Genomic DNA, 23,972 nt, shown 5'->3' on the forward strand with positions numbered 1-23,972 from the left:
CTACTTGTATTGTTTCCTTAAGGCAAATAAGGCATCAGAAGTGCCTTTATTGGCAGTTGTTGCCACATGCTGGGAATCTGCCAAGATTAATATACACAACATTCCTCTCCCTGCCTCCTGCTTGCAAAAAGTAACCAGCATAAAAGTGTTATTCAATTACTACCCAGTCAGAAACCTCGTATTGTCAGATGTTACTAAGAAGACAGTGGTTATTAATGATGTACCAAATTGCGTGCTTCAGCATACCTTTGGAAATTGTACAGATATGTTCATTTGCAGATGACTGGTTAATTTTGCTTTGAATCAGTAAGTAATCTGCAGAGAACATATGTAGCAAGTAGCTAGGTATAATTTATTCATTGTTCCTTTAATTATCGTTTGTCTTTATTCCATATTGTCAGGTTTTCAGCTGCTGTTAGTAATAAAAGCAAACTGAAAACCCATGCCACATTTTTCAAATGGGCAGGGGATTCATCTTTTCTTGGAATGAATTGATTTACTGCAACTACTGTCTAGTGCAATAGTATAGAATAAGTTAAAACCTTATAAAAATTCTAAGCACTCCTCTGAGAAAAGCACATTCAAGTCATTTGCAGTATCTACATAGAGTTATCTCAGTCTTTTTTGGTTGCTGGCATGGAGAGAAAATATAATTTCTAGAAATTCATTGTCATTTCAAGCAATAAACTGAAACAGCATCAGTTAACTATTGAAGAAAATCAGCAATGTCATTTGACACCTCTGAGCTGGAGATGACGAATTAAAATTTCAACATGTCTCCATTTCTCTATATATTGTTAACTGAAAACAGTTAATCTCCTAACTAAATATAAGCAAAGAAAACCAAAACCCACCAAAAAACAAAAAACCAGCTAGTTTACCAGCACAGGTGTGATTCCTTTTTTGACTAAGTGCTATTTTGTATGTTGTTACCTGTAAAACCTTTTATTTCCAATGGGAGATTTCTCCATTTTCCCCCAAGTCACAGATTTTTCATTCAGCTATTTTGTACAGTAAATTTGGAGGCCAAAACGTTCTCAGGAATGTAATGTTATTCTGGGACTTTCCTTAGTCTGCTCTTCTGACATTTTCACTTCAAAGGAGTTATTGTTTGCCTGACCACTTTGCTATCCCAGGTAAAGTTGAAAAGTCCTGCAGGACAAATTTTGATGGTTTTGAGAATCATATTCCGTAAGTCAGAATCTGACTCAGTGTAAGAGTCTAGCAGAGATTATGTGTAGTGTGTAAAATCAAAAAAAATCCTGATGCTGAAGTCTGAAAAAATATGCAAAAATAATTCTGATGCCAAACAAGCAGAGGCATCCTTTTTCCTCATCTTACAGTCTCCTGTTAACAGAAAACTGTAAAGATTTGGGATATACCTCATTAAAAAATTATTTACAAAAAAGCTATGCTTTTTTTTTTTCTCTGAGAAAGTTTGTACTCTGTCTCTCCAAAAGTCCTACTGTTTACCGCTCTAATTTGAACTGAATTTATTTTGTAGCTATCCCTTGAACAACAGTGATCTGCATCAGTTCAACATTGAGGAAAATGGTGGAGCACCATATACCACAAAAATGCCTGCAAGGCACCACCACCATCACCGCCATCACCACCACCACACAAATTACGGCGCCCTTGCTCCTGACAGCAAAGACATTGTTTCTGGAGTTCCAAACCCAAACAGTAAGTCCACTGCAGTGAATGTCATTTCAGTAACTCTGCTGCTTTCAGATTTGCCTCTGGCAAGGAGGCGAAGGAAAAGAAAGGAAAACAACATGCGTTTCAGTTCCTCTCCTTGAAGAACATGCTTCCTGTTACTATTTGCTAGCTTTGTAGCATGTGCAAATGAGACAAGATTTGCAATTTCCTGGTTTTGCTACAGTGTTGCGGGATTTGGTGTTAGACTGATGTTCCGTAGCTGAACAAACACCCAATTAGTCACAGATAGGAGTCTCCAGCCACTCGGCACAGGCTATATTTTTGTTGTTGCTATTTATTTGTTTAGTTTCACAAGCCTGTCCTCATCTGCTGTCTTTTGCTGATCTGCTGAGCTGGCCTTCAGCCCTCATTGTTTGGATTTGACTCTTGCTTTCATGTATGGGCATAAAGAGCAAAAGTTTTAGAGCCCTGGACAAACAGCATCTTGCTCTTATTTTGGGTAATGGGAACAATTCCTGCTTAGCCTTATGCCTGGAGTATGCTTGCTTGCTCAGTAGAGAAATTCTTGGCTTGTAGAAAGCAAAGAGGAGAGAAGCCTATCTGTTCCTGATGCAGCCTTGGGGACTTTGGGTGTAAGTCTCAGCTGCTGAATGTGTACAGACTTTTTAAAGGGTATATAGCTTGGCCAAGTGTTTGTAGGTTTACACAGGAACTGGAAAAGAAACATCCCTGCCATTGAGCAATCCTACTTCTTGCTTTCCAAAGTTATAATCTCTGCACTCTGCTGTGTGTGAGATGCTAAAGCTGTGTCAGAATTTCAGAAGATGGGCAAAGCAAGGCATGATCTGTTGTTTTCCTTGCCTCAAGGGGATGATGGTAAGTTCTTCCTTTGCCCAATTTTTGACTTTATAATTGTAAATCACCCTGAGATAACTTTCAGCCTGGGCAGTTAATCTGACAACTTGCAAATTTCTGAAATCTGCGTCTTGTAATAGACGGTACTGGGTGACCCTGACCGTAGGCTGTCCGACACCAACGGTGATGCACAGGCATCTATCTGCGCAAGCACTTTGTTTCAATCAGACTTTGTTTCAGAAATCCAGAAACATTTTATTTAATTTTCTTTCCCAAGGAGAGGGAGAGAACAGTTTTTAGGAGGGAAGCTCGAGGAACAAAACGTGAGGCATTGTAGATGTTGAAGGATGGAATCCTCAGCAGCAATATGAATTGCTTGCTGGGGATTTTGGTAGAGCTGCTTTCTTGGGAGCAGCCTCCAGGAGATTTTCTGTCTCCTGCTGATCATACGCTCCACTCTGGCGTACCTTGGTGCTGGCAAACTGGTGGGGCTGGCATGGCATGCTGCCAGCACGGCTCCCTGCCCGGCCCAGCCCACTGGGCACCCCTGTGCTGCCGGCAGGCACCTGCAGCTTGGCCGTGGGCTCGGTGCCATGCGGGAGGGCGGGCAGTGCCACCATCCTGCGGGGTGACTGTGGGCAGCTCGCCTTGGCTGTGCACCTGCTGGGCCTTGGCTGGCTGGTCACAGGGCCACCACAAGTGGTGGCTGAGCACTGGCAGCAGAGGGATGCTGGCAAGGCTGAGCTGGAAAGCCTTGCCTGGGCTGACGGCGTGGTACGGCAGGAGGCAGTGACCTTTCTGGGGGGTGTGCCAGCCCATATTTTTTTCTTTCCCAAATTAGAGTTGAAGCATGACAGGAAATTTGGTCAGAGCCAGCTATGCTGATGATGAGCATCCTGGCCTTGAGGGCACTGCAGGCCTTGCTGGCCCTGTCCCCTCGTGGGGTCTCCTCCCATCCTGCCCACAGCCCAGGCCCCCACATCAGCCCCCGGGGCCTCAGCTTCTGCCCCAGCAGCCGGGCTGGTCTCCAGCTCCCCGCTGCCCTGCCATGGGCTATGCCGAGCCAAGCCTGGCTCTAGGGCAGAAGGTGATTAAAGAAACAACAGCTAAAAACACTGTACAGGGTGTTTATACCAGCTCTGTGTCTCCTCTTAGGCTGCACTGCTTTCTTACTCCTCCTTATTGCTGAAAGAACCTTGGGAAAAACTTAGAAAAGCATAAGGGCAAAGCCAGTGTTACCTGGGAGGTGAATTGTGGGGCCCAGGAGGCTGCATCGCCCCAGGCATGGAGAGCACAAGCTCTCCCCCCTGAACCCCGCACCATCGTGGGGCGCAGGCCCCCAGCCTGCCCAGCAGCTGCGATGCTCTGCGGGGACTTCAGCAGCCAAGAAACACAGGTAGCACCTGTTCCTGGAGGTGGCTTTACTTTTCTCTTTGTTTTGTTTGCTTGTCTGGTTTGTGCTGAATATTTGATTAGAGAAAGGGAATGGGCTCTGGTTCCTGGCATGACCTAATGCCAGTAGCGCCATATGCCAATTCCCAGTTTCTTTACAGGAGAGAAGGAGACGGGGCACCTCTGGGGGAAAGCCGTGGTGCAGGCATGCCGGCTGCACCCAGCTGCGTTGTTTGGGTAGGTAGCTGTGCTGCCGTGCACTGGCTGGTCTCAGCGCAGGCATGCTGCCCCACAGCAACCCATCGCTGATCCCCTGAGGAGACCTGTACCTGTGCACCTGGCTGGAGGCACAAAGCTGGTCTACCTTGAAAAGCCAGCCTGCAGTTAGACCTGGCACATGTATGCCATTAGAGCAGTGGTGGCAGTGTATGAGTAGGACCACTTCCCTTAAAACAGAATCAGTTACTCATTTGCAGTTTGGGGTGACAGGTCTGGGTGCTTTTTCAGGGTTGGTGGTCAGGGGGGTTGTTTTGGTTTGTTTTGTTTTTAATGGGTTCATTAAAATGCTGAGAAAACCATCTTGTAGAGAGCTTGTGGAAAGGACTCATAGTGCTGGAACAGTTGGGAGCATGCTGGCTGACAGTCAATTATGTAGCACAGCACACATGGCACAGTCTGTGGGACAAGAAAAACCCAGGCAGAGAGGAGACACTCTCAGGGACCTGCATCAGGAACGTGGGGACACGGAGGACTGATGTCTGGCTCCAGGCTGTGTGGAAAGGCCACTGATGGGAAAGTGTTTCTAGGAAATAAGTGGTCACTAACCTGGGGACACTCTTTGGGAAAGAGGGTGCTTGTGACCAAAATATCTCAAGTGGAAATTCCTGGAGAGCCAAAAGGTCTCATGGGGGGAGCATCAGGTTGAGAGAGGGAGAAAGTGTCTGCTTTTCCTTCACCTATTCTGCTAAATGCCAAAATTCCAGTACAATTCACAGGGAATGGGCAGGAGAGAGGGGAACAACATTATACCCAGCCAAGGTTCCCTTTAAATACTGGTGCATATTTCTCAGTAAACACACGGCCTGCGATTTTGTTACAGAAAACAAATCCAGGCCAGACCTGCCTGATTTTTCACATTCCAAGTAATTTGTCTACTTCAATTACTGGAAGAAGTGAAATCTGGTGAAACAAATCTGACGTGTGCGTTTATGAAGGCAGTTCAGCAGAAGATGTTGTTTTCCTGCATTCAGCCTGATTATTGTATTTCTGATGCTGCCCTTCACCTCCAAGCTAACATACACAGATCACATCGTTTTATGCAGCAGATCTTCCCCCGGTGTATTCACAGAATCCCAGTCCCAGGGACCACTGTATTCAGCAGCAGTTAGCCTTACAGCATCAGCACGGCCACACAGGGAGGGTGAGCCGCTTGCTAAGCTTAATTGGCATGGCAGTGTCGTGCATGGGTTACCAGGTGCACACGAGCAGCTCCAGCGGCAGCAGCTGGGGCTATCACTGAAAGCAGATGCCAACAAGTATGCAATGTAGCTCGCAGAATTTCTCTGATGGAAGGTGATGGAATGAGAAGAGGGGACCCAGCTTGCATCTGGAACTCTGGGCTGATCTTGCAGGTTATCACTTAAAAAAAAGACATCTTTTATTTCTGAACTGCTCACTACAAAAGTCCTTGTGTAACCCTGAGAATGGTGTAATACAGACTGAGTTTCAGGCTGAAAACGGTGCTTTGAAAAAACACAGTGCTGCCAGATCCTTTCTCGAGATGAAAGCCTGGATTTGCCCAGACTTAATGCTGACTCAGGAAATGTATGCCTTTTGTAGAACTTCATTTTTTTGCCTTTTTTAAAAATCTATTTTCAAGGTTGAGTTAAAAGGCTAAACTGGCTAGCTTGATTTCTGGAGCTCCCTCTTTAAACAAAAAAACAACTCTAAAGTCAGTTTTAAATCATAGCAAACTTGAATATAGGGCACTTTTTCCCTTTTATGCTTTTCTCTTGACAGGAAAATAGAATGAATGTGTTTCTTCACAAAAAAACAACCCCATCATCTTGTCTTATCTTATGGCTGTGGTGATTTATTCCCGGGTATCATCAGGCAGTTTCACAGTCTCATATCCACAGAAGAAGCTGTGATGTGAAAAACGCCAAACTGTCACCCCTAACGTGTGACGGGAGACCACCAAGGGGAGGTCAATGCTGCTATTTAACCCCTTCTAGGACATTACTACCTCAGGGTCTGATAATGTTTAACCTATGCCAAAACCAGCTTTTTGCTTATATCCCTATAAGCTGGTTTTAGCAGTTTGTCTTTAGTCAGCAAAGCCCTTAATGTATATTTAAACAGCTGTAGAATTAGATCTTGAGTGAGTAATATTTAATATCTTTAGGACAGCTTAAGAACCTGATCCAAACCAAAATGCAGCCAGTGCAAGGTTTTTATTGATTTCAGTGAGCTTTGAAGCAGATTCCAGAGATAACCAGATTGTTCCCAACTGTTATTACCTAGTATCCGTGGCAAAAAAAAATGCAGGATGCAGAGATTAGTTAAATTGACACATGATGAAGCTCATTTTTCTCAGAGTACTTGCAAATATACATATATATGCCACACCATCCCCAAGATGTCGGTAGAGACCTTTCAGAGCTGTCTCAAAAAATATTTTTCCTTGTCTTTCTGTGTCGGTGGCTTGCTCAAAATCTCTGTTGACAAAGCACAGCAAATTCCTGACAACAGTCTTAAAGAGGCTGACATAAATAAAGATGTCTGAGAGAAGCCAAAAGCTATACTCTGATCTCTTTACACATCGCATGTTCTGAGAGTGGCACCTTGGCTGCATAAATAATCCCACTGGTGTCAACTGAGTTTTAGAATACAGAGGGGGTGGAGGGGGTAGGTAAGGAGAGAAGTATCTAGCCCAAAGCTGGCAAAAGTCCTGCTGAGATGAAGGGATTGGCCAGAAGGAGGAGGGGGAGGAATTGTTTGCTAAATAGAAAAAGGCAAAACGACCTGACAGGCATAATTATGAAACATTTGAGAGGGTCTTTGCAGGGAGGATGGTTTGCTGACCACTGTCTCTTCAAATGCAGTTGAGTGTCTTGCTCTGCAGTTCTTCTGTAGCCCTCCTTCAGACTGTGTTTTTTTCTTTCTTCCTTTCTTTTGGGCATGTTTTTAGAACTGAGCTCAGGACTTCCCCATCTTTATGATGAAACTTCTCATCTGAAGAAAATAGAAACGGAGAGTGTGAAGGTAGTTGGACCATGGCCCGCCCTGCACATCAGCATGAACAAGGTATAGAATGTACATTTATATTTTTACATATATATGGCAGAGGGCCCTTTTGTCACTTCATATTCAACAGCTGCTGCTTTTTCACCTCCAATTCAAATCAACATTCATCTGCAACTGGCTTGCTTTTTAATCACCCCTCACCATTGCTTTATGGGACTGGGGGTTGGGTTTTAGAGTTGGTATTTCCTTCAACTTTGCTTTTTAAAATTTCAGAAGCTGCTGCAACAATGTTATGATGTAGTTTTAGTTTAGTTGTGAAGTTAGTCATCTAGGCAGCCCAGAGCTGTAAAAAAATAACAACACTTTAAGTGATTTTAAAAAATCTTGGGTTTCTACATGAGGAGTTCGTGTTACACCTTAAAACCCCTCTGGCATCTGATGTTAGTGGGTGTTTTATGAGTGAGTTTTTGCACAGGTGGCAAAACGGTGGTGTCCCACTGTTTCTGCCAGAGATCAGAGGCCAGCAGGTCAGTGGCTTCTTGTACCCATGTGAGGCAAAATCCACTGTGCCTGCACTGTGGAGTGCCTTGAGCTGAGTCTGGATAGAGCCACGGAGACCTGGACCTCTGGTTTGCAGCCATGTCTGTCCTAAGCTGGAGCCAGTGATGTCACTGAGAGCATTGCCACTGGCTTCAAAGAAAGTGGGTCTGGGCCCCTGATGAGTACACAGACCTGTTAAAGAAACATGATGTTCTGAGAGTTTTCTGTCAGTTCAAGGCAGAACGCAATTAAATTACTTTACCTAGGTTTTGTTTTTATATTATTTCAACAAGCATTAGGGAAATTAAAATGAAAGGAGAGGTGGCAAAGTGTATCAAAAATACAAGCACAAAGGGGGTGTATATCTATGTAGCATAATCTTTCTTTTCTCTGGTTGAGAGAATCCAGGAGATGGAAGTCAAGGCTGAAAATCAGTGAGTCAGGTGTTTCTAATAAAACCTGAAATCTTGGAATACTTTTCTCTACATTATAGTTAATTGAAGTTAATCCGTAATGGAGTGGATTTTCCGTCATGAAGATCTGCTTGAAGAACCATGTTCAGGGTGTGTCCTGGGGTGGTGGTGTAGTTCAGCTAAGGACTGCAGTCCCTATGCCTTATGAATGTGGTCGTGAGGCAATGACCTATGTCATGACTTTTGGAGACTTCTAAATGAACAGATGAAGGTGGAATATGACTTTTTGCCAGATCGATTTAGTTATCACCTGTGAGGAGCTGTCATTTTGTCTGACTGGTTGGTTTGAGTGGGGATAAAAAAGTTAAAACATGATGTAAACAAAATGAGGTGAAATGGAAAAGAAGTCATCTTTTTCCCATGGACATTTCTCAAGTTCTTCTTCTAAGAAATAATCTTAACTGGTAATAAGTACAGTTTTTTACAGGCAAAGCTAATTGATGTTGACATAGTTTGTCCAAGGAAAATTCTTCACCTTGCAGACACATGCAGTGAATACCCAGCTCTTCTGAGAGGAGCGCTGAAGTTCAGATGTAATTACTGGTACTCTATCTGAACCCCAGCTGAGAACATTCACTTAGTTTCAATGTCCAAAACATGTCTTAAAGGACTGTCCTACACTATTGAGCTTATTGACAGCTCAGTTTGGCACATATAAAGGGCTGAAGTGAAGAAGTGGGAGGACTCTCTCTATGTTGACCACAGTGCCCAAGTGGATAAACCAGTCTGGCCTGTGTTGCACAAAAGATCCGAAGAGATAATCTCAATGGTATTACGATTTTAAAATGAGTAGTTTTATGGCCTTTTTTCTTTCCACAAGTGAAAGCTTAAAACATTTTGGTCCTGTATTCCTCTGCACTGTGCAAGTAGTCTAGTAGAGTCCCTGCAACTTCTGCCTGGCAAAGCCTGACCTCTGAACCTCTCGCTCTTCTCTGAAAAGCCCTGGAGGGAGAACGCAGCTCTTCTATAACTAGTGGTTTTCTTTGGCTTGTCCTGACAGCCTTAGAATCTTGTCCACAGTTGGATGGATTACTTATTTAAGGATTAATAAGCAGAACCCAGTATCATAGCAAGTCAGTGCTTCACAATAAATGCAGCTGCACAGTAAATGCAGCCTGTGTCTGCTGTGGTGAGACTGCCATCAGTCAAATTTTAGCTGACGAAAAAGTCTTGCAATGAGCACTAGGAGCTGCTAAATGCTTCTGTTTCTGGCAGAAGCTCAGCAGAAGGCAAGGCTAGAGACATGGGCTGTCTGATAAAAAACCCTCTCCTGGCAGTCATAGAAGGTTTGGGTTTAAAGAGCTGGGCAGCTTTCCCGTGAACAGTGGTTACCATGTGAATGCAAAGGAGGCCAGCCCCTCAAAATTTATTAAAATACCCATTTTGAGCCATCTGAAAATGTTATGTGCTCTTGAAACAGGCCCAGAATCACCACTGGAAAGCAGCTCAGCGATCAAGCCCTCGTGTTACTTACAGGCTGTGGGTTGTGACTGACAAATCATTCTGAAGTTCGTTTGGCCCCTCGCTTGTGGTTTCTTCTTCAAGCACTGTTTCCTGACCTCGATCCTAGTGAAATGTGTACACAGAGCTCGTTAAGCTAAACCAAACAAACCGCAGGTCTTTGAGCTCTGAGCAGAGCCTGGAGTCGCCTCAGCAGATGGCTTCTCCAGTGAGAGACGGCCATGCTATAAACATTGGGCTAACCTTAGGCTGAAGGGCTGTGGAGCACTACCTAGCACAAAGGCAGCAGGGCAGGTTAGGCAGGATTGAACAGCCCTGAACTGTGACAAGCATTTTTCACTGAGAGGGTAGCCTTTAACGCTCCTTTGGTTATGGTAAACTAGCTACTCAGCCCAGCAGCGAACAGATTTAATGAGCGGTCAGTTGTGTCTAGTTTCTGGCAAAAAAAAAAATTGAAATGTTAACAGCTCTTTTCCACCACTCCATTGACTTCTACCAAGTGCTTTTTATTCCCTAGTTTTGCATCCTCTGAAATATTATGCTTAAAGAAGAACAGTGAAGCAGTTATGAAGCTGCTTCATTTGCTCTATTTTTGAAAATAAAGCGATGATTTCCACATCTGTTGTGGAGTCTCAACTTTCACACCCTCTCTTCCTGCTGCTAATTATTATTTTTTCAAGCAACGTGCTTTGGGGCTGGAATTTGTCAGGCTTAATAATGAACCCATAGGAGAATTAACAAGAAACAGGGTAAATTAGATTCAGCGGTTAATTAATTTGATTGTCCACTACAGCAGACTTCGTCTCATGGGAATGATGAATGGATGTGTCCGGTTTCTTTTCCAGAGCTGTTTGGTATGGTAGACGCGTCTGTCCACTTACTGAATGATAAAAGTCAGCTTCAACATGCCTTTCATGGCCTTTGGTGCTAACAGACTCCTTAATCTCCAGGAAAGACAAGCCTAAATGTAACTGTGAATGCGTTTCCGATTTTCTTTCTTGCAAGACTTTCATTAGAAAAAACATGTTCTCCCATCCCCTCTTGCTCCATATGTGTATGTATATATATATAATATAAAGCCAAAAATGTATTATTAGCTTTTCTGAAATCTTGGGAGTCTGATAATAATTAGTCCAGATGTAATTATTACATAAAAAGAAGGAATACTAATACCATTCATATTGTCTCTACCCCTTTTCCTGGTGTTATGCTCACCCTTCCCTTACGCCCCTGCCCTAAGATTGGTGGTATCACTCTGGTGGGGTCAGAGGGGGTGTTGTGATGGTCACAGAATCATAGAATCGTTTAGGTTGGAAAAGACCTTAAGATCATCAGGTCCAACTGTTAACCTAGCACTGCCAAGTCCACCACTAAAACATGTCACTAAGAGCCACATCTACAAGTCTTTTAAATACCTTCAGGGATGGTGACTCAACCACATCCCTGGGCAGCCTGTTCCAGTGTTCCATGCAATCATGTTCATGGATTGTTATTCCTCATGTTAGGATCTACTTCGGGTCCTTTTGTATGTTTGCAAACATGCTTTCACACCTTGCTCTTTCTTTGTTGTTCTGCATCTTCATGTTAGACCCAAATTCAGTATACATGGTAGCTCTTACATATATACGCTAGATACTATGTCTTCACTCTCTTCATTACCCCTAAACCCAATTTTCTCCAGCTCCAGGTCTGCACTTCTTTAAATGGCTGCTGGTGAGTTGTTTATAGCTGTGGGGTCTCCAGTGCCAGCCTGTGCCACTTGTGCTATCACCCCATGCCTGCACTCCTCTACACCACCTCCTGTGTCGCCACTTTTCAAAGCCTTTGTTATCATACCAGCCCTGTGTTTGTTTATACTACATCATTGTGTTAGGCTCATAAATATCTCATTCTTCAAAGAATAACTGCTTGTGTTACGGTTTTCTGTATAAAATTATTGCTGTTACAGCTAAACCTAGTAAAACAAAGCTGCAGGCAGATCAAGAAAGGTTCAGACATAGCAAGCCTGATGAGCCTGAATGGCTTTGCAAACTCTGTTCAAAGATTATGGCCTTTTGCTAGCCTGGCAATGCCATATTCCAGCGCTACCCAGTTTTGCTACTGACTGCTTGCAAATGGTACCACTTGCAAAAAAGCTGTGGAGCTATCTGCCCCATGCATAGCTGCAAGACCTAAATCTACTGCAGTTCCAAAAAAAATCATTTATGGCTTAAAAACAAACACAAAACGAACTCACTTGGTTGATATATCAGAGACTCTTCTGTGTGATACACTGATCAGAGGGTATACCCAAGCTTGGCACTGACAAATGCAGGGTCTAATAATATTAACCAATAGCATTTTCTAAAATAAATTTGATACCAGGAACTAAAGATGTTTGCTCTAAGGGTATAAGCATTTTTACTTATAATCTTTGCATTAAATAAGCAGGATTTATTGGGAGTTACATCTTTTGTTAGACCAATTGATAGTTGACCTGAGGAAGGTCTTGTGTATCTGATGGCTTAATGAGGGGTTTTTTTGTTTATTTGTTTTTCCAAATGTATTTTTCTAATAAAAAATACAGCTTCTGCTTGCAAACTTTGCCTCAAATAAGAGTAGCACATAATCATACAGGTTTTACCGTTGTGGTATCTGTTCGTAATTGGTCTTAGCTATGACATGGAAGAAAATCAATAAATCTCCTGGTGGAAAAGGGACAAGAGTCTGTAGATTTTCATGCACATTTGCAGATGTTGAGTCCTGGGAAAGCAAAGGGTTTGACCTTACATAGCTAATGTTTATTCAAAACCTATATATCTGTGTTGTCTTCATTAAAATTTTACCTCCTACTAGTAGTGATGACTAGCAACAAAGAATAGACCTGCATTCCTGAACAAGTAATTCTGTTCTTCAGACACCTCCAGCTAAATACGTGTTTTAAACATATCATTTGGCTAAGAAGAGACTATTGATAAATTCGCAGAGGCAGAAGATCGTGAATCCTGCTCTTGGTACAAAGTTTGATGTGGAACAAAGCATGAACTTTTTAAAGCAGAGAGAATGGAAATGTTAAGTACAGGAGTGGTATTGCTGTGTTTCATGCAACTATTTTTATATTTTGTATGTGTACTTAATATTCAGTTAGCTTTGCAAACCAAAGCCACTGTCATCGTTATCTAATGATGTACAAATCTCCCTTTGGTTCTAGTATCAGCAAATGTAATTGAATTTAAAGTAAATGTTTGGGAGGAGAAAAGCAAACCTAAGACCTCAATTATAAAAAGAAAAAAAGGCATCTAGTTTTATGTCTGTATATATCTGAGCTTGTTCAACCCTCTTCTATCAAACCCATTTAAATGCAGTTCGCTAACGTTCTCTTTCTCTGGAAAAATGAAGTTCTGCATCAATGGTAAAAGTGATGTGAACACATTGTTATTTTTTAGCACTGGAGATGGAAAATTGGAGTGTTATCACATATCTTAACTTAGTCTTTTTTTCCTTATTTCTAAATCTTTTGGGATGAGTTTAGATGGCAATTTTAAGCAAAAAGAATATTTCTTTCAAATGCAGGTTTGACTCTTGGACATTCACTTGAAAGGGACATCTCAGATTCTTTGAAATTACATAATAAGAGATTACAAAATTGGAATTTTTATTGACATTATGACACGTTTAGTTCTATAATTACTTACACATAGAATGCACTTAGTTTATAAATTAAAATAAAATTTTAATAACTGCCAACTTGTTATAACATTTGAATACCCAGCTGCTATCTTTATGTTTCACTCATCTCTACAAGCAATAAGGATTATGGAAATATAAGGTTTTTTATTACAGCAAAATAAAGTAGATTACAGCCTTCATTCTTGCAGCAATAGTATATAGAGATTCCTAATGCAGGCAGGTTTTAGATCTTTCATTTTCTTGTAAACTGGTGAAACAAACCATAGAAGGTACTGTATGGTTTTGTATAGTACTAAAATATTTTTCTTCTTTTCCCTTCTTGATGGCAATTGTACTTTAGGAGTTAAATTGGGGGATGAACGGACTTATGTGTAAAGTTTAGTGGCATTAAGGAACAACAGAATCATACAGATACTTAGAAGTGCTAATAGTGTGCAGTAAAGAGGTGCTGCTTTGTTCTGTGATTTGAGTTCACTTCTGGTCTGGATCTTCAGAGCCACTGACTATAGGTGTAACTGTCCCAGCTAATCAGCTGTGTGAGAGCAGAATTCAGTAATGATTCAGGGTGTGCTGCACTGTGTCAGAAAAGTCCATCATTGCCAAGGCAGGCTGGCAAAGAAGCCTCTCACGTATGCTCAGAAGTTAGAGGAGGTCTGGGTCAGGTTGAGCGCTCCCAAGCCCCACACGGGGTTTGTGTGCAGTCAGCGTTTCCACTGCAGTGCGGGGAGGTGGTGGCCTTCTGCTGCTGGCTCAGCATCTGGCGAGCAGGACAAGGCCAAGCAGCGATTGCAGCAGTGTCTGTTCTTCATGTGTGATCAGCCACTAAAGGTGCTGCTGCTACTGTTGGGGTGCAAGCAAAGCAAATTTTGCTGCCTTGAAGGTGAAACCCTTAAAAAGTGACTCAAACAACAGCTAAAGCAGAACTGAATGCCCAGGAATGACTTCTAAGAAATCTGCAGCAGCAGCAGCTTTCTCTTTTCAGCTAGGTCAGCGAGCATCAGCGTTTGGACCTCTCAAGTGAGAATCTCAATGTGAGAATTGTGCATCAGATCCTGCAGCGGGGACAGTCTGTATTACGTGGAGTCATCTGGTATGATCCTGAATACAGCAGAACATTTAGACCTTTTGAGGGTTCCCAGCTGCAAGGCAGCCCTGAGGACTTCCATCTTGCTCTTGGTCAATGTGGAAAAACAGAAGGACTGAAAAATACCCATATGCATGTGAATAACAGATGGATGGGACTTAGGAACTTTTTAAGTTACAGAGCAAGTTTATGTCCTAAACAAGCATAGACTGTATTGATTTAGCTAGTAAAATACAGTTGCTTAATCTTGTTTGACTGAAATGATATTTAATTAGTATACAGTATTAAAACAAAGGTGGAATTTTGCATGGCCTTTAGAAATGCCACTGCTTAGTGCATTGTTCTTTCTGCTGTTAGAAATCAATACACTTAAAAGTTGACAATAATAGCCACCCTTTTAAAGTGTGTAGTAGTGCACTGTAACTACCAAGCCTATTGGTGAAGGAAAAGCTGTGTTTTCTTTACATTTAATTTTGTCCTTTTGAGTATCTCTACTTCTCAGCTTCATGAGTACCCTGGAAAAGACATCTATGGCAAACAAATATTTCATGTCTTTTTTCATGTCTTTGCCAGAACTATGTTATATTTAAGACTGGATAGATGACTACAGTTCCATAAGTTGCTCCAGCTAGATGCCATCACTTTTCGTTTTAAGTATTTTCTTTTCCCCTTAGGAAGAAAGTGGGAAGAATTAAAACTCCAAAAATATCTTCCACTGAAACCAGTAAATGAGGCTTAGAAAATAAACATTTAAGAATTATTAGAAATAAGAAAAAAAACCCCTTATGATGAGCAATCCTTTAACAAACAGTTGTTCAAAATCATACCTGGCAGCTGTGGTATTTTGGATGCAGAAGTCTGCTAGACCAACTTTGCTTACATGTGAGAAATACCTTGTAGTCTCAATAGAGTTCTGCATAGGTCTGGCTCTTTCCCTCCCCAGTGTTTGCAAAACAGTTTCCTCAGGCAACATGATTGCATCGGTAATTTGCTCCACTTGTGGAAAATGTCCCCTAAATCTTGATGTTCCCTTTTTTCTGTGATTGTTCCTGGACTTGAGAGAAGAGCCAGTAAGATTGTAGTTACTGTCAGACAGCATGATGCAATGGGGAAGGGCAGAAGGCAGGATAAAGGAGGCGAGTTTTGAAGTTAAAGGGCTAATCATATGGTAATTTCAGTGGCTAAAAAAATTACTGGTTCTGTCTTGAAATACTTGCCAGAGATGAACCTCAAGGATTCTCTGGACCTGGTTTACTGATGCCTTGTTCCTGTTTTGACTGAAATCTGAATGGCAGTATTACATATCTGTTCTGTCTGGGTGTATACAAACACTCTTCGCAGCAATGAAAGTGGAAAATGAATGCTTAGCTAGGCTGTTCCTCAGTTCTAATTCAGGTCTTATTTCTAGGAAGAATAGAAAAGTTTGCAATTGCTGTTATGCCATTGTCTAATTCTTCCTTAAAAATCTATAGTATATTACAGCGTGATTGTTTAAGACTTCACATTTACAATCCTGGTACCATTCATACCCTGTTTGTTTGTACATTAGTATTACATTGTCCTTTTTTTTTTTTTTTTTTTTTTTTCCTATTTCTTTCTTTTCTGCATGGGAAGTTTATCCATGCTGGCATTTCTGCTGAATGTAGTTTGTTCAAGGCACAAGACTTTTAGGTCATATTTGAACAGGTCACTAAACTAGCTGTCCTGAAGCTTTAGGTTTCTGATCCAGATCACTGCATGGGTAAAGGGTTGACATCAAGTAGAAACAGCAGCAACAATATTTAAACTCCCTGGATTTTTCTTTCTGATGACAGGTTTTGCTTGGCTTGCAATTATGTGGAGATACCTTCAGATCCCTCTGGTTAAATTTGCAAAGCCCCTTTACATTCTTAGGGTGTTGTAAGAAACCAATGTTCACTATAGTTGAGTGATGTGAACCTTTTCCTCTACGGCCTGCTATGAGATATTTTGAGACAATGTTTTGCTTCCTCAGTATGACCCCAGGTTTGGGCAACCACTCCAGAGCCTGGCTGGGCTTTTTCCATTTGTTTTAATCCCACATCAGTTTCTTACTTCTATTACTCAGGCTTCCCTGAGGCTTTTCTTTCTTGAAAATAGTATCAAGTCATTAAATATTTTGAAAACTTTTTATTCTAAGATGTATCTATCAGGGTATGTACAGGGAAGTTTTATCCAGTTAATGAATTGAGTGAAAATTTGCCCTTTGACCTGACCATTTTCTTAACTTATCTCATATATGTCACTGTGTTTGTCTTTTATATTAAATATAGGGTGAAGACAAGAAAGTATCTGAAAAAACTCTTCATGCCCCTGTGTCACCTTCATCTCTACCTGACCATATGAAGTGCAACATCCTTAAAGCTCAAGTGGAAGCTGCTTTTAGAGTAGGCGCCCAGGTAATCTTTGTTTAATATTTCGCCTTTATAGGTTTGGAACAACTTACACCAGTTTTCCAAAATTATACCATTCCTGAGGAAGCACCTTATTTTATCTCAAGTATCCACATTGACCTAGCTTTCTCTAGCTGCTCTGCAGTTTCTTAGGTAACTCAAAGTGCTTGATATAATGGAAGTAGGAAATTTGTCCTAACTGACATGATTAATACCACCAGGAGAGGCTGAAAAATAGGAGAGAGGGCCCCAGGAAATGTCCATGTTTTGATTTTGTCACTGTAGCTTTTACTTATTTTGTAGCTGAGAAACAGTAATGTGTGGAGTTTTCTGAGGCTAGCCACCATTCATGGAAATTGTGCTTAAGGGTGTTCTAAAGTTATATCTATGCATCCTGATGCAACCTTTATTTTAGGGGATTAACTTTACATGTCTGAGTGTGAATGTTAGCTAGTCTATTGTTTTCTTACTTGTTTCTGTGCTTTAAACTGTATTTTAAGCTGTTATTTTCACTGCTTGGTCAGTGTTTACATCAGGTGCATCCTGTTTCAAAAACACCACAAGTCCTGTAATGACATCATGTAACTAAAAATTGCTGCTAGATGGCATGACTGTAAAAAGTTAATTTCCCAATCAGAGGTAAATCTAAGTGAAACCTAAAATATGTGATTCTTTTCAATTGTAATTCATGGACAAAAGATAATGCCATTGGTGCCAAAAATAAAGCCAAATAGAATGCTTTAGGTACAAAAGTAGAGGCAGAAAGATTGGTATGACTCTTATCCCAAGTTCCTGTGGTATCCTTGTGCATACTACTCTCTTTGAATACAAACTTTGTATTTCCAACACTTTGTTTCTTTTCATAATAACGTATCAGGTCAACTTGCCCTGCAAAGGATTTTGTTAACAATCATCTCTGTGTTTTTGTTGTTCCCTGGCAGATCTTTCATCTGAGAGCTAGATTACATCTGGCCCAGCTAGGCCTAAGGAAGTATCAAAATCTGGTTATTCTAACTGCCCTAGATTTCAAGAACAGGAACCATAAATCTGACAGCATGTGGGGGAAGAAAATTGTGTTTTTTTCTTTTAGTTTTTACTTAAAGCAGTTCTCTCGCCTCTCTAAATTTTGTGTTGCCTCAACTGTGTTTTATGCAGCATGTTTCTTCTTTGATTGCCCTTGGGTTTGCCCTCTGTTTTTCCTGTGTGTCTTTTCTACAGGATGTTGTGGTATATTCCTCACATTTGTATTTTCTCCTGAATATATTTAATGGTCATGTTTGACTGGGTAGTTAAAGACTGGAAGCAGTGTGTGCTGCTGCATTCAGAATACAGCATTACTAAGGCAAGATAGGAAATGTGCTTAACATATGCATCTCTCAGTTCACCTGCCCTGCCTTAATTGTTCACTCTGAGGCTTTCCAAGTGAGAACATCCTGGGCTGCTTTTGCACGCATGCCATAACTGTATTCTTTAGCTGCTGCTATGTTGTAAATAAGTTTCAGAGCAAGCTGAGCATTCCTTTTTTCCTTCTTACCTGTTTTGCACAAGGCTTTAGCAGTCATATTGGATTAAATAGATGTCTCTAGGCTTCAGTGAGAAAAATCTTATGATTTCAGGGGGAAGGAGGGGAAAGAAGACTGTTGCAGGATAGCATGTATTGTGGAAAAATAATGGCATACAGTTCAGTTTGAAATTCCTGAAGCTTAAAGTGCTAACGAAGTATAGCTTAAGAGTTATAGCCAGTAAATTAGGATGTCACCTTAAATCTCAGAAATCTTCATTCAACTCCCTGCTTAGCCACAAAATTGTTTGTGTAACTAGAGATGAGTTCTGCATTTGAGCTCCCCTCCTGCCAAGTACGAAAGATTACCCTTCTCAGATACACTGTAAAAATAAGTATTTAGAGGCTAGGCAATGGTCAGCCATTACAGTAAGAAGCTGTGGCTACGTAAGCGCAGGGAAGGATCGGCAAAATGTTCATGGTGAAGGAATGAGTAGAAGCACACCATCCATCACCTAGAAAATGGGAGGAGGGAAGGGGGCTACTGGAGGCCCAGATAAACCACTGTACCAGCACACCATAAAACCACCCAGTTACCTTCTCTACCCACACCCACCTCCCCTCCTGCCAAACAGCCAGCTAAATACCAGTAGTTTAGCCATTTCCCAGTGGCAGTGCAGTCATCTTCTGGAAAAAGTAAGCTGGGATGGCATTACACTGCTTAGAGACACGATGAGCACTTTTGAGCGAGCAGGTGAGAAATAGTTTCTTCATGAAAGACAACAACTCCATGTATTCCTCCAGGGCTTTGATCCTGGCCCTCTTTGACCACATCTGACACATCCTGCTGCCCAGTGTATCTGGCGAACTAACGGTGTTGTCCTAGGCGCAATTCTATCTTGACTCTGGTTCCATATTAAATCCCTGAGAAATCCTGCCTTTTGGCCTTATTTGTAAGACTCCGATTTCTCATATCTTGTTTTCTGTACTGTTGTATTTTAACTTACGAGGTAGCCAGGGAAAGAAGTATATCTAGGTTCCGTAAGGCACGGCCTATTTCCTTAAGCTGTAAACCAAGACAGGCTGATTTTCCTCATGTACAGCACAGATCTTCCTTTATCTCATGGTATCACAAGAACGATGAGGATTTGTTCCTCTCCACTTTGTAAAAGGAAGAAGAAAGAATCAGACTCTTATACACACACGATTTGAAACTAAATGTGCTTTGAAAGGCCCCAAAACTCTATGGTCTAACTGGTCCTTTATGGAACTTCATGGGGCATCTTCATCATACAGTTAGGTATAAAAGCATGACAAAAATATTGGTGCACTCTAGGATCAGATCCAAAATTAACAAACTGTTGCTTGAAATATTTGTAACAGCTCTCTTTCTAAGCAGTAGGAATATTTTCAATACCATATGCTACTAACATCAGGATGTGACAAGTTTATGAAGGGATCTCCTGCATGTGGTAGAGGAAGAAGCTGTTTGTTGTTAATTCTGAGAATGGACTGAATGTTTGCAAGTGGAAAATACAAACGGGGACAGAAATTTTCTGTAGTTTTCTTTCTTTGTGGCAGCTAGACACCAACACAAGAGTGAGCCTTAGAAATTAATGATTCCAATGCTTATGATTTCAAAAAGAATCGGGGGAAATTATGGCATACATTTGAAAAGACATTCTGGAAGATGGTGTCTGCACTGCTTTTGTTCAGAATTATGCTGAAGAGCTGTTTATCACATTCCTAGGGAGCAATGACCCATCTCCCACGGCTATAGTCCTGACGTAGAGACTGAAAATTTGTAAGTTTATGGTGCCTATCACTGAGCCCTGCATGTGGTTTAGTTATAGAGCAGCAGGAAAGTAACACAAGTGAGTTTGTGTATTTGGTGAAGGTGGAAATATTTATGTGCTATTCTACTTGATGGAGAATTAAACTAAAGTGTGGATGAGGATGCTGGAATATGAGCCTGGGAGCACACTGCTGCAGACACCATAGGTGAGAAATGTGAGAAACCCGCACACAACTGCTGAAACCTGTGGTTTGCACAGGGCATGCCGTACTACAGTATCTGTAGGCCTGGAGCAAAGAATAGTGTTTCACAGCACACCTTTCAAACTGCATCACAGGGATCTGCCACCTTCTAGCTGACAGACTGCATATCACAGTTCCCACAAAATTAAGCTCAAGGGGAACACTAAACGCTGTGAATCAACTGATATCTTATTTTTTCCTTCCTTTTTTTGCATTTATTCCAGACTCTTCATTTGAGAGGAAGTGGTATAAAGCAGCAGTAAGAAGCTGCCAGAATACAAAAGACCAGCTCTCCCTGGCATTTAAAACCCCTTTGCAGCTTGCATGAGTCAGTGCTGATATGCTGTGATTGAGCAGACGACTTGTTAGTATCACAGAGTCCCTTTTGCCAAACAGTTCATGGCCCAACTGACAGAGGAAAGATACTAGCAGGTTTTGATTGCTATTTATATCCACTTTGCCTCTGGGCAAATCCTAATTATCCTTAGAATTAAGCACAGCCTCCTGAGCAAATGTACAGCTGCGTCAGCAGGGCTTTTTCTTTTGGCGGGCAGTGTGTGTTGTGTTCTAGTAGTTTGTCATCTACAAGTAGTGTTTGTATTCTCCACCTGTTACCCAAGCTTTTCTAAATCCTCGCATTGATCTAAGTCTAGCAGGTTAGCACAGGGAAGGAACTGAAATCTACTGGAGCTGATTTTTGCATTACTCACATCTTTCTCTGTCTGCAGACAAAGGAAGGCCAAGCTAATTTTTGAAGTGCAGTTTGTGGAACACAGAGGTGACATTACCACCAAGCTGTTTCTTATTGGACGTTATGGATTGTTGAGTAAAAAAGGTGGTGGGAAAGGTAGTTTGGGGGTGTGGAGTTATTTACAAAGACCATACAAAATCACATTCAATTCTGCTTTATCAACCCCAAGGGAAATTCTGGGCTGGTGAGACGTATCTTCTGTCAGCCAGGTTTGGGTTCTTGAGCAACTGATTCCCCTGTCTAGGTTCTCAATAAACGAAGGGACATTTACCAGTTCCTCTGAACAAAGGGAGTTCAATCCTCTAGCCCCTTTCACACACTAACTTTCCTCACAAGCTTATACACATGCAAATTTTTAGGTCAGGTCGATAGCCATCTCTCTTTTTCCTCCCTGTCCTAGAAAGGAGTACTGACGGATGATCACATCATTTTGCTTTAGTATTGCAAATATATGGGTAAGTGCAGGTTGCTTGTGCTGTCTACAGTTGCCTCGAGGAAAGGACTGGACTGTAGTGCAGAAAAATGTCTCAGGACATGCATGGGTACTGGTGCCATCCTGAAGCCTGTGCTCTCTACATAGATGCAAGCCATGGCTGCAAAGGTAAATGATACTGGGATCTATGCATTATTTATGGTAGAAAGGGTGCATAAGTGAGGTGACTCACAGCTAGTCTGTCTTAGCTACATTTTTTATGATTCTTTGCCTTTTTTTCTTTGTGCTGTCTCCTTTAAGGAAAGATTCAAGTGTAAGGACATGTCAGCTTCAAAGTCCAGGTGCTTTTGCCATGTATTTGTAGAAAAAAATCACTGTCTTTATATGAGCTGGGTCTTTGGAGCTTTATTCACTTAAGGGGATCTGGATTCAAACTCTAATCAGGTCATGAATGAAAATAGAGTAGGTGAGGGGAAGACACTTGAGAATTTATAATCTTATGCGATCTTTTTTATAATAGGACTTAAACAAATCCTTCTGGATCCCTAGAGGAGTTCTTAGCTTTCATTAGATGTTGACTTAAGTACCTTGAAAGGATCAGCTTTTCCAACATTTTAACCTCTTTCCATCACAAATTAGATGCTGTTTGCTTCCGTTTCCTCCCTTCCTCCACCCGTCCTTATTCACAGCACAGAGCTACTGCACAATTTGACAGCCTTTGCACAGAGATCGCAACTGGAATTACATGAGTGTAACAGGTCACAGCTGAGGTGTTCAGGCTGTGGGGGAAGCTTGCACAGCTCCTTATGTACGCGACGCCTTCCTTGCTAAAGCTGTTGCTGTTGTTAGTCACCAGCTTGGATGAGCAATAAACTCAGTGGTGAATTTCAGGCTAAGTAAAAAGAAGCAACTGCACTGGGACTGTCAACTGGAACAGCAGTGAGCACAACATCACGTCAGTTATAATTGCTCATAACAATGGAATTTAAAAATGGCTCAGCTTCAGATTCTCTGTGTTCATTTTCTACAGGGAAACAAGTTTGCTCGGCTTTAAAAGTGAGGCTACAGGAAATGAAGGGTGTCAGAGGTATAAAAACACAAGATTTTGAATGTGTGTGGGCCAGGATGATCAATATATGATACATGGCAGTTCATTAGAAGTGTGTCAGCAATGATACCTCACAGTCAGGGAAGGAGCTGAGGAAATGATGCGGCAGCCCTGCTGAGGTACAAGAGGTTTTAGATAAACAGAATGTGGGAGAAGGTAGGTCTTTCATTTATTCCCTGGGATACTGGAGGCAAATGTGGCAGTGGTGTCACAAGACTGTGACAACGCATTGTGGATGGATCAGCTTTGTCTCTTAGCTGGCATGTGCTAGTACATGACGAGACAAGTGCTGTTAATTGTGGTGATGTGTAGGAGCCCCGCCATAGCCCAGGAGATACATGGTGCCAGGCCCTGTTCGAAGGCAGAAAAAACAGAGTAGTCTGTTCCTAAGAGACTTAACCGTGATGCTTTTCTGCCTGAAAGGATACATTTGACATATTCAATCACCAAGGTAGGTTTACCTTACTAATTCTTCCTGATGATACGTTGCTTTGCCTGTATTATCCAATGAGCTCAGCCAACAATCAGCCTGGCTGACAAATTGCAAAAATGTTGATTAAGAGCTGAAAAATCTGATATGCTTCAGGCCTTCTTAGCATCGTTACAGACCCAAAAGGAGCCAAGATAAAGAAGCATTTTCAGGCCACTACAGTGAGAGCCATTGCTTCCTTGCCTTTGAAGACCTCCAAACATGTGAAAGCTGTGTTGCTTCCCCCTCCTTTCTGCAAATGGGAATTTTGTGAAATTGCTAAATAAGAGGCATCATATGTTTCATATAAGCCTTCCAGACCCTTGCCTTTCTCAGATGAGAACCTGACACGCACACCCTGGCTGCAGTGATCAGATTGTTTGTGCAGTCTTTTTTGCTTATTCAACATATTCCTATTGTGGATCAGACAGGATGAGAGCCACAGTGTGATGGAGTAGAGGCACAGAGGGCACTAGCTCCCTGAGGTGCTTTCTTGGGGTTTGAAGAACACAGCCTGACTTGCACAGTGCCCCACTGCAGGCTCACCAGCCCACAGTCCCAGCCAGAATTAGTTGTCTGTGCACAGAAGGCTGCAGCCAAAGCTGTGTCTTTCTTGTATTCTCCCACTTGGTACATGCCCAGTGCAACCAGTTCCCTTTTTGAGGCTCTGTTCCCCATCATCCTGGGGCTAAGTCTTCCTTCAGAAGAAGATAGAAGGAGCTGCTGTTCACTAGGCAAATCCAGCCACCAAGGCCTATGAATTCATACATGGAGTTGCTCCCACGTTCCAGAAAGTGTTCCCACCCATGCTGAAAAGTTCAGCAAGGTCTGATGTAGTGTCCCTGGAGGATTCACCCCCTTTCTAAGGCTCCAAAGGACC

The 23,972-nt window shown here is 41.9% G+C and overlaps 1 protein-coding gene across 1 annotated transcript in view; it reads left to right on the forward strand.

Annotated features, from left to right (window-relative positions):
* EPB41L4B (erythrocyte membrane protein band 4.1 like 4B) overlaps positions 1–23,972 on the forward strand; it is a 172,344-nt gene that overhangs the window by 96,048 nt on the left and 52,324 nt on the right. The window contains exons 16-18 of the mRNA XM_037380279.1: positions 1,505–1,686; positions 7,100–7,215; positions 16,674–16,799. Coding sequence (XP_037236176.1) covers positions 1,505–1,686; positions 7,100–7,215; positions 16,674–16,799 — 424 coding nt within the window. The remainder of the gene's footprint in view (positions 1–1,504; positions 1,687–7,099; positions 7,216–16,673; positions 16,800–23,972) is intronic.

This window comes from Falco rusticolus, chromosome 3 (genome assembly GCF_015220075.1).
Source record: "Falco rusticolus isolate bFalRus1 chromosome 3, bFalRus1.pri, whole genome shotgun sequence".
Classification (NCBI taxonomy): Eukaryota; Metazoa; Chordata; class Aves; order Falconiformes; family Falconidae; genus Falco; species Falco rusticolus.